At 51.0% G+C, this 20,367-nt stretch overlaps 1 protein-coding gene across 1 annotated transcript in view; it reads left to right on the forward strand.

Moving 5' to 3' along the window:
• The window catches only part of LOC132451013 (protein Jumonji-like), a 50,090-nt gene that overhangs the window by 21,436 nt on the left and 8,287 nt on the right, over positions 1-20,367 (forward strand). The window contains exon 2 of the mRNA XM_060043235.1: positions 14,655-14,781. Coding sequence (XP_059899218.1) covers positions 14,655-14,781 — 127 coding nt within the window. The remainder of the gene's footprint in view (positions 1-14,654; positions 14,782-20,367) is intronic.

The raw sequence follows: 20,367 nt of genomic DNA on the forward strand, positions 1-20,367 counted from the left end.
GAAGTGTTGGATGAGAGGCGGGGCTGGGTGGTGGTGGGCGGGGGGGGGGGGGACCAGGTGACTGCGGTTGGTCGTCCGGACTTTGGTTCTGACGGAGAAGCCGGATCTGAGGCGGAGATTAAAGGCTGGATCAGAGCGGCCCGAGTCCAGACCGGGTCTGACAGAGGCTTGCAGTACTTCCTGAACGGTCGGGGGGGGGGGGGGGGGGGGGGGGCTTCAGAGCTGATCATCAGCAGACCTAGGCGTAGTTCTGTAATTTGCATTGCATTTTTACACTACAATCAACCGCGGCTGGTGCCACTTCTGTGACCTACGGTTAGTGTTATATGAATGAGGTGTATAGTAGTTGTGGAACAAAGCCTAAGCATTTTACTCTATTGCATAAGATGTAATTGTGATTCTGGTGTCCAAACACCAGTTATTTGTTTGAGTGTATTTAACATGGTTTTAACACGGTTGTTCCCTTGAGACAAAAAAATAATTATTCTTTTTTTTTTTTTTACCCGAGACGATCATCATTAACATTTCACAACGCGGTTACCATATTCAAACAAATTCAGATTCCTAATCTATTTATAGTTTTGAGAAAGTTAGTCGGCATCTTGATTCGGGTCACCTACCTGGGATGGGCATCGATCCCAGGACCTTTTGCGACCGGGACTCGGGAACACCCAATCCCTCTTTCAACAATCAGTCGTGTGGTTTTTGCAGTAGGATGATCGTCGCTGGCCTCCTCTGTGGAGCGTTCGTTTGAATACCTCACCGGCTCCTCTTGACAGACAGACTCGTAGATATTCAGATGTGTGTGCATACCACTACGAGAAAAATGCCGACACACACACACACACACTCCACTGTCACAGTATTGCCTTTCTCCGAACCCCTTGTCACTGAATATCATTAAGCAGTCAATGATGGATTCATGGTTGGATTGTTTATTTGGCCGGTTTGTCTCTGATGGATGAAGATCTGCATGCGTTTGAAAAGCAGACCTGAGACACACACATTGTCATCATGAGTGTGAGACACTGCGTTGTGAAATGTCTCATCATATATTACATTTGAAGTGTTTTGTTATTTGTATTACTATTTGGTGTTGTTTGACACGCAGAGAATTGAGGATTCTGCGGATTGGACTCAACCAGAGACATATCTCCCCGTGCCTGTTTCCTCTCTAGGCTTGAGGCTTGAATATTCAACGCCAGACGCGTGAAACGACGCCAGCTCCCCGATCCATTGATATTCACGAGGTGCTTTTAGCTTCCTCAGGATCAATAGTTTAGATCCCTGTCCTTACAAAGCAACAAGACTCTCCATACCCCCCCCCCCCCCCCCTCCTCACAACGCCTTCAATTCATCCCTCCTTTCTCCCGTCAACACCCTTCTTCCCCCCCCCCAACATCACTTTTCCCCCTGGCAGATGGCATACGTGGCCACCCCCTCTGCTCCCGTTTTCTCCAAACCGAATTAAACTTAAAAAATAAGCAAACCCGTTTCTATATTTATTTATTGTTAACTCACTTAGACACGCCTATTTATGTATTTAAATAGGCGTGTCCGTGGGTCTGCCAGTTTTGTTTGTCCAAGGGAAAACCCTTTTCTTTTCTTCTCCGACCCACACATTCGGGCCTGGTTGATTCCCTGGTTTCCAGTTCTTTCTTCATTCTTTTATTTTCTTTACCACCGGCACCACTCACAGCAGTCTCCACGTCGTAACACTCCGGGTTCTGACCGAGGTGAGCTCGTTGGGCACTAACGAGCTGGTGTTGCCACGCCGACGCCAGAGATCACTTGAAGACACCTCAGGTCTTTAGAGCGTTTGTAGGAATCTGGCATTAATTGGTGTCCAGCGTGTCTGCAGATCTGCCGACCGCTCCCAGGCAGGTGAGGGCACACCGCCAGACGGAGAAGCTATCCGACACAGAAGACGACACGCGCAAATAGACAAAGCACAGGCAAATGAAAATGAATCGTCATCCGTTCGACAACGCACCGTGACTTAAGACAACACAATGCAAAAGCACAAAACGCAAGCAAATTATAAAGAAATCGTCAACCGTTTGACGACAACACGACAAGCTTAAGAGTTCACAATTCAAACTCACAAAACACAAGCAAATCAAGAACACATTCCTTGTCTATCTTAACACATGTGCAGGCATTAAAATAATAACGCAGTAAATGAAGAAAAAACATGACGCGCATGACAGAAACACGCTACGAAAACACTGTGCGGTCTCAGCAGTGTTTCTGAGGATGCTGGACACAAGGGTTGGGTGATGGTATCGGTCTGGATAATATCCCATCAGGGTTCTTCTAGATTGGCAATATACGTTCTGATCACTAGGGGGCGCTGGGAGAAGAGGGTGGGGGAAGTTGAGTCAACTACAAGCATTAAAGTGAAAATCACCTGGAATAGAAATGTAAAACAGCGACACTTATATTTAATATATTTATACATTAAAACAATCGCTCTGATGGAAACGTCACCCTCATTCACCGGCTCAGTTGAAACATCTCCCCGGGCTGATCTGATCTGAACATAACGATCCGTGTCATAACCATAACATTAACTAATAGAACGGAGCAACCTTTTGGTTAGCAGGCACATGGAGAATGGAGATGTCTGACACGTAGGAGAAGAGACAGCAGACAGCTAGTCACTCACGGGCTGATCCGCCGTGCAAAGTGAGATCTTCCACTCTGTGTTTGATGAACGGTGAAATAATTATGAAGGTAGAGGCAGAGCACTACCAGTCAGGCTTGTTTCCACGGTTTGTGACTCATGGCATTATTGAATTCGTTGATGCAGGCAAATTAGCTCAAAGGTAAATGTTTTTGTGTGTTTCTTTTAACATTGTGATCGCCTGAATCAGATATTATTGCAGCTTCCAGACCTGTTTTTCACTATTTACCGGTATCATTTGTTGTGTTTTGCAGCACGTTTTCTAAAAGCTGCGCAATTGTTGTCAAATGGATGTTTTCTTGATGTCCTTGTTTCCTCAGTTTGCATTTGTTTTCAAGATTCGCACGGCGTCAAACGCCGTGTTCCTGATTTGCTTGCGTTTCGTCTGATTTGCATGCGTCTCCCGAAGCCGCGGTCTGTTGAGCTCTCGGGGCCACCGTAGTCTCCTCGCTTCCCCCACGTACAACGCCACGACCGCATCCCGTATCGCGCCATGTGATGACCTGCCAAGCTCCATGGCGTGGAATGGACGCCAATCTGTTAAAAGGCACCGGCTGACCACGCCGCGCCCTGGTACTTTGTCTCCGTCGGCTGTGGGCGGGGCGCCGCTCCTCTGCATGCGATAGCGGGTCGGGGGTCCCCATCGGCCCCCGGCCCCCCTTCCCCTTTATTTTACCTTTTCATTTTTAAATGAGGGCCCTGTGGCCGTAGCCCCTGGCCCACCAGAGGATTTGCACCCCGTTCGGCTCTGAAAGGGCCCTCTTTCTTCTCCCTGGCCGGGGGTTTTTCCACAGCACTTTGTCATGTAAAGAGGTCCTTATCTGGCTCGCGGTGGGGTTGAAGAAGCCATGGGACAAATGTCTGGTGGGATCCCCGGGGGCCCCGCCGGGGAACTAGGCACATGGTAAATAAGCCAGGGGTTGATTGACGGCTCCTTTCAGCAGAGTGGCTTAGGCCCGCCTCCGGAGGTGTCTGCCGGGAGGTCAACTTTGACCCCTTCCGGGCCACCTGCTCACCCCTGGACCTCCAGCGCCAACTGGGCCTGAATGAGGCGCTGGACACTGGGCGGTCATTGTTCTCAAGATAGCGCCACTTTAGTGTTTTTAACACCAGGCGCGGCAGTCGTCTCAACATTGACTTGTTTTACAATGGTCTTATACCGGCTTGTACATTCATGGAAGTATGTCTGGTCGTAATAACCAGTTGTACCTTTTCACCCCCTATTGCTTCGGTCACATTTTGGTTTGTTTATTTTTAAATGTAGCTAACCCACGTTTCTCCAAGGCCCTTGCTTACAACCACATCAAGGTACCCCCCCCCCCCCCCCCTCTCACTTTATTACCCTGTTTTGCTGCTACAAGAACAACCAGTCCCGCCGAGTACTCCCGGACCCTAATCCCTTTCATTATGATCTTTTCTAAACCCGCGTTGATCTTTGGCTCCTCACCGGGACCTGCTCTCCTCTAGGTCCGCGCTTTTATTTTTGCAAACAATGACAATTTAATAGATTAAGAGCGTGGCCGGAAAGCGCGGTGATTTCACAAGGCCCAATTTAATTTCCTCCCCTTGCGCTGAAATGGGCCAGGGTGTCAGAATAAATAAACCTGATGCGGCCAGAATGAAGTTATCCGGAACGAAGTGTGTGTGTGTGTGTGTGTGTGTGCGTGTCTGTTTGTGTGTGGAAGCCTCTGTTTGAATAAGAGGTGATGTTGTTTAGCGTGTGCGTCATTATATATTTTTTATCCGGATGTAAATGAATACAGATGTAGTGTGTTTCTTGTCCAGCGCTCTCCTCATGAATTGAATTAGCCTCTTGTGTAGATAACGTTGTCTTTTCTTTGGGGGCGGGGGGGGGGGGGGGGGGGGGGATATTTTTATGTTGCAATGCTGCTCTTTCGATCTTCCACATCAGGTATTCATGAGGTACCTTGTTCGCTCTGCTAGGAACGGCTCAATTGTTTTTGGTGGTTGTTTCTTCTTTCACACACATGATTACTACACGAGGTATTAATGGCAGCGGTGAACCCCAATTGTCTGGGTGTGTTTCTGTCGTCAGCCCAGCAGCTGCTCCTCAAACGGTCTCCGCTGTGGATGTAGAGGGTCGCAGGGGACCAGGGGACATCCAGACAGGGTTTTAGTTTCTTATTTAACAGACTACCTACCTTGTTATGATTCTTTGCAGAAAATATGAGCTAACAAGCGGGTGTGCCTTGCTCATGGTCCAATGTGACACCCAACGCCTTCGGGAATCTAGCCTGTGTTGCTATGCAGGTAAAATAGTAATCCCCATGGTGTATCCATGCTTTAAAATGTAACATTATATATCGATGTCTTTGTAAGTTGGTGTCTTTGAGTTAGTGGCGGCCGATGGTATAATTATTCAGATATGTACGAGAGACATTTACAAGTTAAATTAGCGAGCAGCGTTTGACAAAGCCAATGCATAGTATTAACTCCACCACATCTCGAAGCACAGTCGACGCATTAAAAACCTTGATTTGAATCTGTCCCTGAATCAGATGACGGCATTATACCCTAGAACCTTAATCACAGCGCGGCTCCTTAGCTTTTTAACGCGAAACAGATTAGTCGGTTTATATTTAGGGAGCAGGCTTGCGATACTTAACCCTGTGTGCACCCACAGGCCTGTTTAGGCCACATAGACACATGTGTGTTATGCACTCGGGCGCGCACACTAGACCCTTTTTAATAAGGTTACAGTGGATCCCCATTCACTCGTGGCCTTTCACAGGACACGGCCTGGCAGAGGAGTGGATTCCCATGTCCAGTCGTGTGTGTGTGTGTGTGTGTGTGTGTGTCCCACACAGCGAGGCCCTGCGCTGTGATGTGCTCGTTAGTGGAGGATTGTCAGCCCGAGAGAGAGGGAGAGACTTGACCTTACATGGTCTATTACAAGCCCGTGTGTTGTTGCAGTGGCTGTCAGCGGCGGCCTGTATACCCGCTGGGGCTAATGTAGAGTTCTGCTGCTGCTAAGAACCGGGTCGTGCGACCGGAACAGCTACCGCTGTGTGTGTCATGTGACCAAACCGCCCCGGGGCTGTTTGGTCACGCAACGCCCAGAGGCGTTGCGTCTTTTTGTCCAACACATTGAAGTAGTCCGGAGTGTCATCGCATAATCGACACCGTTTACCGTCGAGTTATTTAGCAGAGACTCCCGTTGAAGGAACGGGGGGGAGGAGTTGGAGCGTCTTGCTCGAGGATGCCCGCCGGAGCGCTACGGACGCTGGGGATCGAACCCGCGTGCCTCCTTTTTGTTTAGGTGGGCGTCACACGGCGTCTGGCCTCACGACGACGGCGAGGTGTTGTTGCGGCCGTGTAGGGTCACAGTTTGAAGCCCAACGTGGGCGAACACGAGCGCCGTTATGTGCCCCTGGCCCAAAAGAGCGTCTGATGATGACACACGCCACCGCCAACACACACACACGGACACTGTCCTGCACTTGCACCAGCCCCGGTCCAACCAGTTGCTCCCCCACCACTGCCAGCTGTCCGCTAACAGACTGGCTGATATCGCCACCAGCTGCAGTGGAGCCGCCGACAGCCAACGCCAGCCGGCCCCCCCGGCCGCGGGCTCCGCTCACAGCCCCACTCTCTGTTCCCTTGTGCTCTTCTTCTTCATCAGCCTCGTCTTCCTCTCGCCTGTCCCTCTCTCGTCCCTCCGCGCCTCGTGATCGCCATCTCAGTCTTTTTCCCCGTGCTTGCCTTCCTGTCCTTCCTCTGTCCCCTTCTCTCCTTCCCTCGTTCTCTTCTCTAGTCTCCTGGCTCCTCTGTTCTCTCCTCCCACTGCGCCTCTCCTTCTCTCCTCCTCGAGATTATTTTATGCTACACACCGTACATGCGTCTCTTTCGATCAATGTGGGGATCTTCGCCGTTCAAAGGGTCCGTCCGTCACAAAGGCTAATGCGTAGCAACATAATGATGTCCCACAATAGTGTGTGGATGGGTTATGTGGGGTGTATTATGCGGTACGGAATGGACTTCAAATTAGGACTCCCATGATGCATCTGTTGTGCATACGGGCTTCTGAAGCAGCACCTTTTGGTGTCTGTATTGACTGTGTTGGCATGTTCACACATTTATATTTGAATATACATCGCATGCTTAATTCTTTTATCCTGTGTGATGGGTAGTGTGTGTGTCTTGTGTGGTGTTATTGTTAACAAACAAAACTTACTTAATATTCAGCCGTGTGTGTGTGTGTGTGTGTGTGTGTGTGTGCGCGCACAATGCCAACAATATGAAACCCTGCCTCAGGCACCTCTCCCTCCCCTGCACACCAATGGATGGCCTCTGTATTTCAGAATACTTAACCCCGGCGGTGTCTGGCATAAGGGAAGGTATCGGGTCAGTGTGGCTCCCAACGCACTGTGGAGGGCCAGACCTGCATAACTGGTTGGGTACACATACAAGTGTGTTAAGCATTATTATTAAATAAAATGACATAGTTGTTAGTCGTCATAACAAGCATGACATTTTAATTAATACCAGTATGGCCAACATGCAATGAGTCATATTTCCCATCCATATATTGGCATCTTTGAGTAGATGAGCAATTCAGTCCATTTAATGACTCATTGCATTCCTTCATTCATTGTTGTCATGCCACTCCAAAACGAGGAAGAAAATTAGATGTGGTTTTGACAGACAGGCGTAGAGAGAGACGTAGCGAGAGAGACGTAGCGAGAGAGACGTAGAGAGAGAGACGTAGAGAGAGAGACGTAGAGAGAGAGACGTGGAGAGAGAGAGAGAGAGAGAGACGGAGAGAGACTTGCAGGCCCCTTCTCTTCGGCCATCTTAATCCTAAAGACATAAACGTGACTATTGGTGATTTGATATGAAGGCTCTTAACGTGGCGTCCCCCAAGGACCGGCAAGATGGTGTTCAGGGGTGAGGGGTCAGGAATGTAACCCTGTTAAGAAGGATCAGCTCTGGGGTCCCCCCCCCCCCACCTAGCAGCCCACCCCCACCCGCCAGGGAGTTGAAGCCATCACCTTGGTGACAGTGATAAATAACAAAAGCTTTAGCAAGAGTCTTCACTCGATTTTATAGATATAGATGGATATGGATATAGGGATGGAGAGGTAAAGATTTAGATGCATAGATAGATGGATGGAGAGAGAGAGAGATAGATAGTAGATATAGTTATAGATGGATAGAGATAGATACACAGATGGAGATAGGTAGATATATTTGTTATTCCATACATACTGCCTGCTTATCTATTGTCTGCATGGGTTGTGTTTTACCCAGGGATATGCAAGTCAGGCTAGCCAGAGTGAAAACGATATTCTGACTGCATAGGGGAAAGCCAGAGGGGTCTTCTACATAAAATCGTTGAAGGCGATTTTATGTAGAATATTTGTTGTACCTTGTCAGCTCCCAGTGCTTATGTTTGCACCCGTGCAGAAATCGCCTCCAGTATAGATCGGGTTGCTCTGTTTGTTTTGTGTTTTTTTAACACCGTCGCTTCACAAATGGATCAGCAGGAAAACGAAACGGTTTCATGTGTTGGTACACTCGGCGCCGGGGAGCTGTCTGATCAGTTCCTCCATCACAGCCTTCCACTTGTCCTTCTGCCTTCCAAGTGTTTTCTACTTTTCGCCTCGGAATCGCGGCCGACGCCGCGGTAAACCCACAGGGGGACGCGATAGCCGGGCTGACAGGCCGGCTGAGATATTAATATACCTTTCAGTTTTACAAGGTGCGAACGTTCCCGAAAAAAGTCCCCGCGCAGCAATTCTATAGCTTAGGCTAGTGACACCTGTGTGTGTGTGTGTGTGTGTGTGTGTGTGTGTGTGTGTGTGTGTGTGTGTGTGTGTGTGTGTGTGTGTGTGTGTGTGTGTGTGTGTGTGTGTGTGTGTGTGTGTGTGTGTGTGTGTGTGTGTGTGTGTGTGTGTGTCCAGTTCTATTATCTGTCCGTAATCGGTCGTGGATTAATAATATTCAAAATGGTATGCCACATGGTTCGCTTTTGTTCTCAGTTTTAGTCACGCTTGCAAGGTTGTGTTTTCATGGCTGATTGGCTGATGGGGATGGCGGGGGGTGGGGGTCAAATCAGAGGTCACAGGGTCACATACCAAGTGTGGGGGGGGGCACCCATGTCAACGTAAACCCCCTTTTTATGTGGCCAGCTGGGTCCCTTCTTCTTCTCACACACACACACAGGCCTACACAGATACACACACACGCACTCTAATCCACTGCGGCATTTATTTATCCAAGTAAAAAAAAAAACAACTCTCTTCCAACCGGGCCGATAAGATCGGTACTGGAGCGGGCGGGATGAAGAACACAGGAAGTCTGTCACACGCGGACACGCACTGGATGATATGAATCAGGCCGTGTTCTCTACACACGCGTGACCTCGGCCCGCTGATGCAACCGACAGAGCTGAGGCGTTTTTACGGAATGACGTTGCTGTTTTGGCCCGGCCTGCAGGAAACGACGCACAGCCAAGCAGCTTTATGGTGATCCGGGGTAGGAGGCGTGATGATGGGATACCGAAACTTGAGCGACCACACTAATTGTTTGCTTCCCCATCTGTGACACACCCACGTGCATCAACGCACGCACTCGCACGCTTAATCGCACGCACGCATACAGTGTCGACTTGACTATTTTAAAAAGGATGCATACCAGCCATGAGCGAGATCCAACAGCTTCCATCGGGTGTGTGTGGCTAGGCTGAGCTATAGCGCACTCCCGAGGCCGCACCAAAGAGAGAAGGCTGGGGTAACGGGCGTGCCCTGGGTGGACACAGCGTCCCTGGCTCTCCCTCCCGCACATGTCGGTGGGAGATTAACCTTGCCGCCGTGCTTAGGCAGTGCCCTCATATCTTCACATGCCCTGGATTCAACCCCCTTGTCACGTTTCATCCCGTGGAGCCCAGATGGCCCCGATTATATTATTATCCATCACGTAGCGGGGCTGTGTGGCTGTGAGAGGAACGCTGGGACCCAGGATCAACTGCGTTAGCGGAGCTGCTAGCCACCGGCGCACCCGGGAGGGTCATTCGCTGCTCTTGTTTGTTTAGTGATTTTCTTGCGGACGTCGGGTAGCTCTGCGAATAGCTTCATGTCATGTGTGTACGTCACATATGTAGGGGACATCATGGCGATACCCCCCCCCCCCCCCACCCCCACCCCTCACTTCCTCCACCGTATGCATGAGCCTCCACATCCTTGCCTAGCCGTCATTTTGCCTCCATGTGTCTCTTTCACATCCAGACCCTCTATAAGAGTGAGAGGGGGAGAGAGATACGCCGAGAGTGAGAGGGGGAGAGATACACAGAGAGTGAGAGGGAGAGAGAGATTCGCAGAGATTGAGAGGGGGAGAGAGATACGCAGAGAGTGAGAGGGGGAGAGAGACATAGAGGGAGAGAGACAGCGAGGGAGAGACAGAGTGAGAGGGGGAGAGACACACACTGAGAGTGAGAGGGGGAGAGACACACACTGAGAGTGAGAGGGGGAGAGACACACACTGAGAGTGAGAGGGGGAGAGACACACACAGAGTGAGAGGGGGAGAGACACACACAGAGTGAGAGGGGGAGAGACACACACAGAGTGAGAGGGGGAGAGACACACACAGAGTGAGAGGGGGAGAGACACACACAGAGTGAGAGGGGGAGAGACACACACAGAGTGAGAGGGGGAGAGACACACACAGAGTGAGAGGGGGAGAGACACACACTGAGAGTGAGAGGGGGAGAGACACACACTGAGAGTGAGAGGGGGAGAGATAGAGAGTTGGACCAGAGGAAAGGGAAAGGGACCCTTCCATCCTGTCAATTGGAAGCCGGACCCCAGGCCCGCCTACGATAACACGGCTGCGGGGCCGCCGGCCTCCGTCAGTCCGCCGGTCCTCCGTCAGTCCGCCGGCCTCCGTCAGTCGGCCGGTCCTCCAGGTCGCCCACAATAACACAAGGTGCCGTGTTGTGGAGGAGGTCTCTGCTGCTGGCGCGACGCCTGCATTCCTCCGCCGTGACATCCGCAGGCGCTGCAGCGCGGCCCGGGGTATTAATAGATGCTCGGCCGCGGACGCCTGGAGCGCACGCGCACGGGGTAGCGAGCAGATTTTTATTTAAAAGCTCGAAAGGGTGCACGGTAGTGAGATGCCGCTGCGTTCCGTGGTTAATTAACAAGTGTGTGTGTGTGTGTGTGTGTGTGTGTGTGTGTGTGTCCTGGTCTACAAGTCGCGGGAAGAGACGAGGCGTGTCATGTGACTTGGCCATATTGCGCTGTTGCCGTGGGGATAGTCTGCTGCGCAATGAGAAATTTGCAAATAAGAAGAAGACTCTTTGTGGTCGCCGTGAGTGTGTGGGTCCTCTGTGTGCGTGTTTATGTATTGGATAGATTGTGTGTGCTTGTAGTTGTCGGCACCCGGGTTTTCCTGACGCAAGATACGCACGCAGCCCTGTGCTCATTAGCAACGCTCCACGAGCCCGGCGGGAGCTGGGAACATGTTTTAGGTGTGCGTGCGTGCGTGCGTGTGTGCGTGCACATGCACTCGTCGTGTGTCAGTCAGGATGCGGCTGTCGTCGCATGTCTAGGACACAGGTCTCTTAAGACCTCCGGTGTATCACACACACAGCACGGTCTCATCTCACCTACAAGAGCGAGCGGTGCGACTGAATATTTGTTTTCCTCGAGCTCTATCTCCCCCCCCCCCTCTCCCCCTCTCTCTCCCCCCTCCTCTCTCCCCCGGCCAGGTGTGCAGTGAATGGCTCCTGAAGGGATTTGGCACGGCGGTGTCTGTGTCTATTAATTTGCTCTGGAGTCTGCCGGTTAAACCGCAGGGGCCTAGAGCGACCCGCCAGGCCCAGATACCACTCCCTCCCCCCTCCCCCTCCTCCCCTCCCCCCCCCCACCCCCTCCTCCCCTCCCCTCTCTCCCCCCTCCTCAACTGAACGGAAGCGCTCCACAGACGCGGAGACGCTGATAGGTTATCAAGGAATGTGTTTTCTGGTCACGCACGACTGCCGGTCGTTCGCTGGCTTTTTTTCTCGGTTGTTGGTTCGTTGACCCATACTTTGATTCTCTCAAATGATTATTGTTGTTGCTGTTTTTACGGGGGAAAATGTCTTCGAAGGAAAGGGAAGGAACTGGTAGCTGGTGTTTGAAGTTTAGGTGTGTGTGTGTGTGTGTGTGTGTGTGTGTGTGTGTGTGTGTGTGTGTGTGTGTGTGTGTGTGTGTGTGTGTGTGTGTGTGTGTGTGTGTGTGTGTGTGTGTGTGTGTGTGTGTGTGTGTGTGTGTCTCACACCACCAGAGATCGAGCACCAGGGAGACTTCTGGGTAATTGGTCCTTACCCCACACACACGGTATAAGGTGACATTAACTAAAGGAGGGGAATAGCTAAAATTTGGCAGGGAATTTTGGATGATTTTGGAGTGCATAGACAACCACTCTCCATCTGTCTCTCTCTCGCTCTCGCTCTCTCTCGCTCTCTCTCACTATACATGTGTGTGTGACAGATGAGCATAATGAGGAACTGCAAACACCCTGTCAACCTCTGCTAAGCATTGTCGTGTTTGTGTGTGTGTGTGTGTGTGTGTGTGGTGGTCCCGTGCACGTGGTGGGCCCGTGAGACACGTGCTGTCACCTATCAGTTCTGTCATTAGACTCCGGGGGGCTCCCAGTGTCTCCAGTACCCCCCCCCCACCCCAGAGAGAGAGAGAGAGAGAGAGAGAGAGAGAGAGAGAGAGAGAGAGAGAGAGATCCTGAGAAGTCTCACATCCCCACTCTTTAAATGTTATAATAGTACGCTCAATTTTATTTGCGAAAGAAGTGAAAATATTGTGACTCACTCCGGAGGTATTGGGGGTTCTTTGAACGATGTCGCCTGAATGAGTGACAAAATTCCCAATTTTTTTTTAAAGATTGTGGGGACTGCTTGTTATGCTTGTCATTTAAACAATTTAAACCGTAATATTCACACGCATTTACAGCTTGTCTTGTCAAGCACGCTGAGCTTCGTAAATCACTGACATGAACCGATCTCTCCCAGACGCACACATGTACACACAAATTATAATTACGGAAATCTCAGGAATCTAGTTATCCTTCATCGACTGTGTTTGCGTGTCTGTATAGGAAAGTGTTTTCATTTATTTGCGCGCAGGTGATGCTGTTATATAGGCATATGTCAGAGGCAATTTATACCTTGGCATTTAGATGTTTATTAATGGGATGATGCAGTCAATGCTTCCTCGCCCTATCTTTCTCTTTTCCTTCCATCTCTCTCTCCCTCGCTCCATAGTGTGTGTGTGTGTGTGTGTGTGTGTGTGTGTGTGTGTGTGTGTGTGTGTGTGTGTGTGTGTGTGTGTGTGTGTGTGTGTGTGTGTGTGTGTGTGTGTGTGTGTGTGTGTGTGTGTGTGTGTGTGTGTGTGTGTGTGCGAACGAGCCCGCTTGCTCTTTAATGGATCGACTCGGCCGTTATCGGTTATTACGGTGCCAACACCGTGTCTGAGTAATTATTATTTCCCTGCACCACGGAGGTCCTTTTAATTCACTGAAGACGCGGTGTCGGCCAGACATTTCAATAAAGTAAATTCAAATGATCCGATGACGTACCCGTCGTAGCGCGTCTCCGTCTCGTTACAATGTACTAATCGTGGGGGCTCCGACAGCGGAGTTCTTGTTAGAGAGCGTGTTGTGAGGACATTACAAGTCCACCGGTTAGGATTAGTAATATATTTTTTATGTCGGATAAGGGAATTAGCATATTGTTTCCGTACTCCAGAGAGGCCTCCCTCTCTTTGAACCCTTCCCGCTGAAATCCTCCGGCTCAGCAAGAGGAAAATCTATTTTCAGCCCGCCATTATTTATTAATACCTCTTTGTTGTTGCTCATGTCCTAATCTAATTTATTTTAGTCATTAGCGTTGTTTGACATCAAACACAGCTGCCAGAGCAGGGCAGGGGGTTGGGTATGGGGGTGGGGGGGGGGGGTGGACTCACCCAAGCTCGCTGCCGGTGGACACCCACTAAAGACCTTTTAAAGAATTGCTCTGCGAGGGGAAGTGCATTTCTATTAAGCCCTCGATTCTCCTAATGTAGCCAGATAATGTTGTCTTCATTGAATAAGCCCCGGCTTTGATGTGGAACACGCCCGCACTGCGCGGAGCTGACGCCACTAGAGATCTAATCTGCGCCAGATAAATGGACGAGAGATGCTGCGAGGCGTGCGTCACGCCGCGAGGGCATCAGCGAGAGACCTCTGTCGACGCCAGCCTCCTTCTCGGTTTGCCTCTGCGGTACAGGAACTCATGGTCCCATGATGCATTGTTTTTTTTATTTTGGTTGCCTACTTGTTCAATGTTTTTATTTTGTAATGTGGGAGATGCAGTCGTTTGCCTTGAGATGCTAATGGCACTTTGTCTTTGGTTTAGCTGCAAGTTAAATGTTATGCAGTTTGTGTGTCACGCTAATGGCAGGATACATGAACTCATGGTCCCATGGTGCATTGTTTTTTATTTGCCTATTTGTTCAATATTTAAATTTTTACGTGGGAGATGCTGTCTGTTGCCTTGTGATGCTAATAGCATTCCTTTGGTTTAGCTGCGTGTCGAGAGACTGTTATGCAGATTATCTATCTTGTAATAGCAGGATATGTGATACATGAACTCATGGTCCCAGGATGCATTGTGTTTTATTTTAGTTGCCTACTACTTAATTGTATCTATTTTCTATGTGGTAGTCGCAGTCTATTGCCCCGTGATGCGAATGGCATGCCTTTGGGTTAGCTGTGTGTCGAGATGGCAGGATATGTGATACAGGAACTCATGGTCCCACGATGCATTTTTTTTTTTATGTGGGAGTTGCAGTCTTTTGCCCGCTCGTCGAGACTGTTCTGCAGATAGCGTGTCCCACCAACGGCAGGATATGCTCATCGTTTGTCAGGCCACGTCTCACCCTTGCCTTTCTCTCCCTCTCCTTTTTGTTTCTGCAGGATGACAGTGATGGAATCCCGTGGTCAGAGGAGCGGGTGGTGCGCAAGGTGCTGTACCTCTCCCTCAAGGAGTTCAAGAGCGCGCAGAAGCGGCAGACGGATGGGGACGGAACCACAAACCCCGACGGTGAGTGTTTCCCCCTCCTCTCCCAGGACCCATTAGCCTGCGACACAAGCCACATCCTGCTCTTTGTTCTGCTCCTCACACTCCGGGCTCGGCGCTCCAAACCGGTTGGCAGTTGAACGATCAACCAGTCTGTTTGAAAGCCCCATTCTACAGCAATTTACTCACTGTGTTGACAGGTTCTATTCCACATTTATTTTATATAAATGTGACTAAAATAGCCCTAAACCCATTCGGGGCCATTCAAGCCGGGTTATTTGCCAAACATAATTAGACGTGTGAAATAAGAAGTGAAATGTTTGGCGAGGGCACTATATCCTCTTTGAGGAAGGGTTGGATTTCCTTAAATGTGACTTTTTTTTGGGCTTTGTGTCAACAGTACATTTGTGTCACTTTTCGTGCATGTCATAATTAAGTGCCGGCGCTATAATGCTGTACAACAGCCCTCTAAGATCACGTTAAGAGGAGGTGATTCCTACACCATGTTTAGTGAGTCAAGGCAGATCTTGTGAAAACATGAGGTCCACAAATGTGTCTGGTTTGCGTTCGGTGAGCTTGACTAGCCACATGCTCCACGTTTGCTGTGATTTGATGTTTTCAAAGAAGTCCAAACAAGCCCTTTGGCAAATTTGAGATGAAATTGAGCTGCTATACTACAAAACATCTACTATAAGCACTTACTCAAAGAGGGAGTTCATTTGCTACCCTCTTTTGCACACTGCATCTGTGTCTGTGTCACTGCAAAGTCAAAACCACAAAAAAAGACACTACCCTGCAAAATGATTAAACTTTTAAATAAAGGTAATCAAGGTCTTCTATGGTAGGGTGAGGAGTGGATATGGTAGTGGACGGAGGGGAGAGAAGATGGTGGCATGCAGGGAAGAGGTAAAGGAGAGGGAGGGGTAGGGGGTGACAAAAAGGGGGGAGAGGAGGAGGGGGAGGTAGAGTAGGGAGGAGAGGGGTAGGAAGGAGAGAAAAGGGAGGTAGAATAGGGAGGAGAGGTTTAAGGGGGGGAGAGGATAGGGAGGTAGAATAGGGAGGAGAGGTTTAAGGGGGGGAGAGGATAGGGAGGTAGAATAGGGAGGAGAGGTTTAAGGGGGGAGAGGATAGGGAGGTAGAATAGGGAGGAGAGGTTTAAGGGGGGAGAGGATAGGGAGGTAGAATAGGGAGGAGAGGTCTAAGGGGGGAGAGGATAGGGAGGTAGAATAGGGAGGAGAGGTCTAAGGGGGGAGAGGATAGGGAGGTAGAATAGGGAGGAGAGGTCTAAGGGGGGAGAGGATAGGGAGGTAGAATAGGGAGGAGAGGTTTATGGGGGATAGTGGAGAGGGAGGTAGAGTAGGTAGACGAGAAGTAGGGGGGGAGAGGAGGGTAGATTAGGTAGGGGAGGAGAAGGGAGTAGGAGAGTAGAGAGAAGAGGGGAAGAATAGGGGAGCAGAGCAGAGTAGGGGGCCCCTCAGCCCCCTATCCACCCAACCCGCCGCTGTGTCTTTGTCCGACACGGCGCTCCACACACCAACAGAAAACACCGAGCTGCCGATGGAGTGGAGATCTGGAGTTAACACGTGCTTTGGAAGCTATTCTCAGCTGACATTAACACAAACCAGACTCTGAGTGGGGAGAGAGGAGAAAAGGAATCGGGAGTGAATTACGTCCCGAACGCATGCAGGCCCGCTGGCATGGGGGGGGAAACCTCTTTGAAACGTGGATTATATTTTTGTGCACCTATAGCGCTGGTTTCTCCTCTTGCTCTTATCTGCTTTCCAGATCGATGCTTTTCTCTTCCCTCTTCATATTTAACGTCCCTCCGTCATGCTGTTGCCAGAGTTGTACGCCCTTTTTTTCCTCGCTCTCTCTCCCTCCCCGTCTCTCTCTTTATCTCTCGGTCTCCCAGACTCTCTCCCTCCTTGTCTCTCTCCCTCTCTGCCACTCTCCCTCCCTGTCTCTCGCTCTCTCTCGCTCTCTCCATCTCTCATTTTCCCTCCCTGTCTCTCTTTCTCCCTCTCCGTCTTTCTCTCTCTGCCTCCCTCCATATCTCTCTGCTTCTCTCTCTCCGTCCCTGTCTCTCTCCCTGCCTCTCTCCGTCTCTATCGCTCCCTCCACGTCTCTCTCCATCTCATATTTGTGTGTATTAGCCTACGTTGACGTGTTTGTCACATGCGTCTTACAGCGCCCCTCCACAGCCCCCTGGGGCTTTATTTATTTATTGATTTATTTCCCGGCGGCTCCGCGGGTAGCTGACCTTATCGCCTGAATAAAAATGAGTCGTTAGAAGGCGGTGGCGGTGTGCCACGGCAGGGGTGGCAACAGTCGGGAGCGCCGCACGCACAAAAGAGACCGGGGCGGAACAGACAGGCCCCCCGCTGCGTCTGCGCGAGGGGGCGATCGCTGCCGCGTTTTGGGACGAAGAGGAGGAGGAGGAGGAAGAGGAGGAAGGCGGCGCAATCTGCATGCAACGCAGGTTTCCCCGTCTCATGGCTTGGTGATGAAACCACCCACCATTTTACAGCGTCGGACCAAGCCTGTGTGTGTGTCTGCGACATCATGAATGCATTCTAGCCCCTCCCCCAACGCACCCACCCCCCCCCGCTGGTTCTGGGGGAGTCCGCGGGCTGGCACGCGGACGAGGGCGCCGTTGAGACTCCCCTGGGGCGGCGGTGCAGGGCTACACATGTTTTGATTAGCACACAGGGCCACGAACACGCAGTGAGGGGCCGCAGCCGTTTGAAGTCTCTTTTACAGACTTATATCGGGCATTGTTAAAGCCTGGCTCTGGTTATGACCGGGCTCTTTGCTTTGGTCTAGCTGGGGACCTTTATCCGCCATTTTGGGGAAAGTCACACGATGAATCAGTCTCGTTTGCTCGCTCTGTGTGTGTGTGTGTGTGTGTGTGTGTGTGTGTATGTATGTGTGTGCGTGCGTGCGTGTGTGCGAGCTGGCACGCCTGTGTATGATTTGTGTGTGTGTGTATATGCGTGTCCTCCTTGCCAGCTCCTTCTCCTTGCCCATAACAAGCAATCATGACATCTCCCCTGGCCACTTTACCTCTTACCGTTGGCTGCCCGCCATCTCTCTCTCTTTCCTTCCCCTTTCGCATGTTTTTCTCGCTCACTCCCTCGTTCACTCACTAGCTCGCTCGCTCACTCCCTCGCTCACTCCCTCGCTCACTCCCTCGCTCGCTCACTTCCTGCACTGCTCCCTGCATTATTTAACAAATGACATTACGGCCTTCTGCTTTGTCCTGCCTCTGTTCAGGAGCCCTACCCTCACCCGTCTCTCCCTTGTCGTCTCCCTCTCCCTCCCTCTCTCTCTCTCCACTCCTCAGTTCACTCCCCCGCGACTGTCCTTCCGTTGGTCTCTTTCCCGGTGGCGTGTGTGTGGTCTTGTACATCAATAAGACTCCGGTTACATCCTGCCCTCATCTTTCCTGTCTCTCCTTCTTCCTCCATGTCTGTTCTCATCCCTCCATCCTGGTTCCTCTGCTTCCCCGGCGTCCTCCCCTGCTCTGTGGCTCCCCCCGTCTCCCTCCATCTATGTCCCTCCCCCCCCCCCCCGTAATCCTCCTAGATCTCTCCCCCTTCTCCTTCTACTTTTCTCCCTTTCACAGTCCCGCCCATCGCCTCTCTCGGTCTTCCCCCCTCAGGAGCTGTTTCTTCTTTTTCCCCTCCATCCCCGCTCTTCCTCTCCCACCTCCTCCTCTCCCTCCTCCACCTCCTCTCCCTTGCTCTCCATTTCGCTGAGTGCTATTGATGGAAGCGTTGGCGGCTGGCCAAAGGATCTGGGAGTAGCTTTAGGGAGGGCTGTCTATTTGTCTTTCTCCCTCGCTCTGGTTCTGACCGAGGCTCTGCTCTCTGTCTTTTGTCTGCCCCCCCCCCCCCCGGCTCTTGACCCCGCCCCTCGTTCTCTCCCTATTCCGTTCCACCTCTCTCATCACGATTTCTTTTTTGTCCTCTCTCTCGTTCGTCTGTCTTCGCCCCCCCCCCCCCCCCCCCCCCCCCCCCCCCCCCCCTGTCTGTCATCCTATCTCTGTCCATCCGTCAGTTTCCATCCGTCTATATCCATCTCTGTACCTCTGTCTGTCTTGTTTGTGTTAGCTTCCAAGCACCACTCACGGATAGATCATAGATTGTGTTAATTCAAAGTGCGAGTCTGTCGTCGTCGTCTTCTTTCGACGGCGGAGAGACGAGATAAGTATAGTCCAGGCAGAAGCCGGTCCTTTTTATTCTTCCACTTGGCTCCGAGGTGCTTTTTGCTCTGGCTTGCGGTCACTACTGTGCGGCTTCCCAAAGCCAGTTGGGCAGGGAGAGCAATAATATCCCGGGCCCGTTCCAGAGCCTATTAGCCGGGCCGCTCCGTATCTGCTTCCCTGCTCCGAAGGGCATGGGAGTGCGCACAGGCTCGCTGGGGTTTTCCGTGAAATAAATCCCACGTTGTTTTTTTTTTTTATATTCAATATCAACCCGAGCAGCGCAGATCTCCTATTAACAACATATGGAAGACGGAGCCGGAGAATATAGGCTAAAGAAAATAACAAAGAAAGGACAATGCTGACAAACTCGGGCTGGGTATTGGTTTTGTGAACGTCATCTTCCCTAGCTAATAGTGCGACGTATTGTTCACAGACTCCCTTGTAAATCGCTGTGGATTACAAGCTCAGCTTAAAAGACTTAACGTCACATTAATGTAAACGTAGTAGTGGCTCAAAGCATTGTTCATCATGCGAACGTCGTTCATACAATACAAATATACTGTGTGTGTGTGGAGTAGCTGTGACGCTGTGGATTCACATTATGCTAGCTCACATTAATGGGGCCCCATTCAGCCGCTCAACATGCCATGTTGCACTATGTACCTCGCTCTCGCTCTCGCTCTCGCTCTCGCTCTCGCTCTCTCTCGCTCGCGCTCTCTCTCTCTCTCTCTCTCTCTCTGGCTCTCGCTCGCTCTTCCTCTCGCTTTCGTTCTCTCCCTCCCCTGAGATGTTGAGGTCAACCTTGCGAGGCGACTGGCTCAGTTAAGCACGCACAGAACTGATTAGAAAACCCCTCCCCACAGGGAGAGCCAATCGTATGGTCTTTCAACTGACATCATCTCCACCCCCCCCTCTCCTCCCTCAACAACCCCCCCCCCCCCCCCCCCCACCTTCACCAACTCAGCGGCTCCCTTAATTCGCCCTTCAACCTGAACCGCCGTTATTACAAGGCCTCAGCGTGCACCAGGGGCTAGAGTTGTACACCCCACCCCTGCCTGCCTGCCTGCCTGCCTGCCTGTCTGTCTGACTCTAGTTCCCTACCCCCTTCATCACCCGGGATTCCCAATCTGCCCCTCAAATGGGCATTCATGTGTGACCAGCATATGTAAAGCAACCCTCGGGAAGGCGCGTGTGTGTGCGTGTGCGTGCGTTTGAGAGATGCGTGTGTGAGAGAGAAGCACGAGTGCGTGTGTGTGTGTGCGTGAGAGAAGTGTGTGTGTGTGCGTGCGTGTGTGTGATGCGTGTCTACCAGGTTGTTTGCGATCTGTGGGGACTTAAAGTGTCAATCATATTCAAGTACAATTACTGTTAATTAGCTAATTTATTTTTGCACGCTTGCAAGA

The sequence above is a fragment of the Gadus macrocephalus genome, chromosome 22 (assembly GCF_031168955.1).
Source record: "Gadus macrocephalus chromosome 22, ASM3116895v1".
NCBI lineage: Eukaryota > Metazoa > Chordata > Actinopteri > Gadiformes > Gadidae > Gadus > Gadus macrocephalus.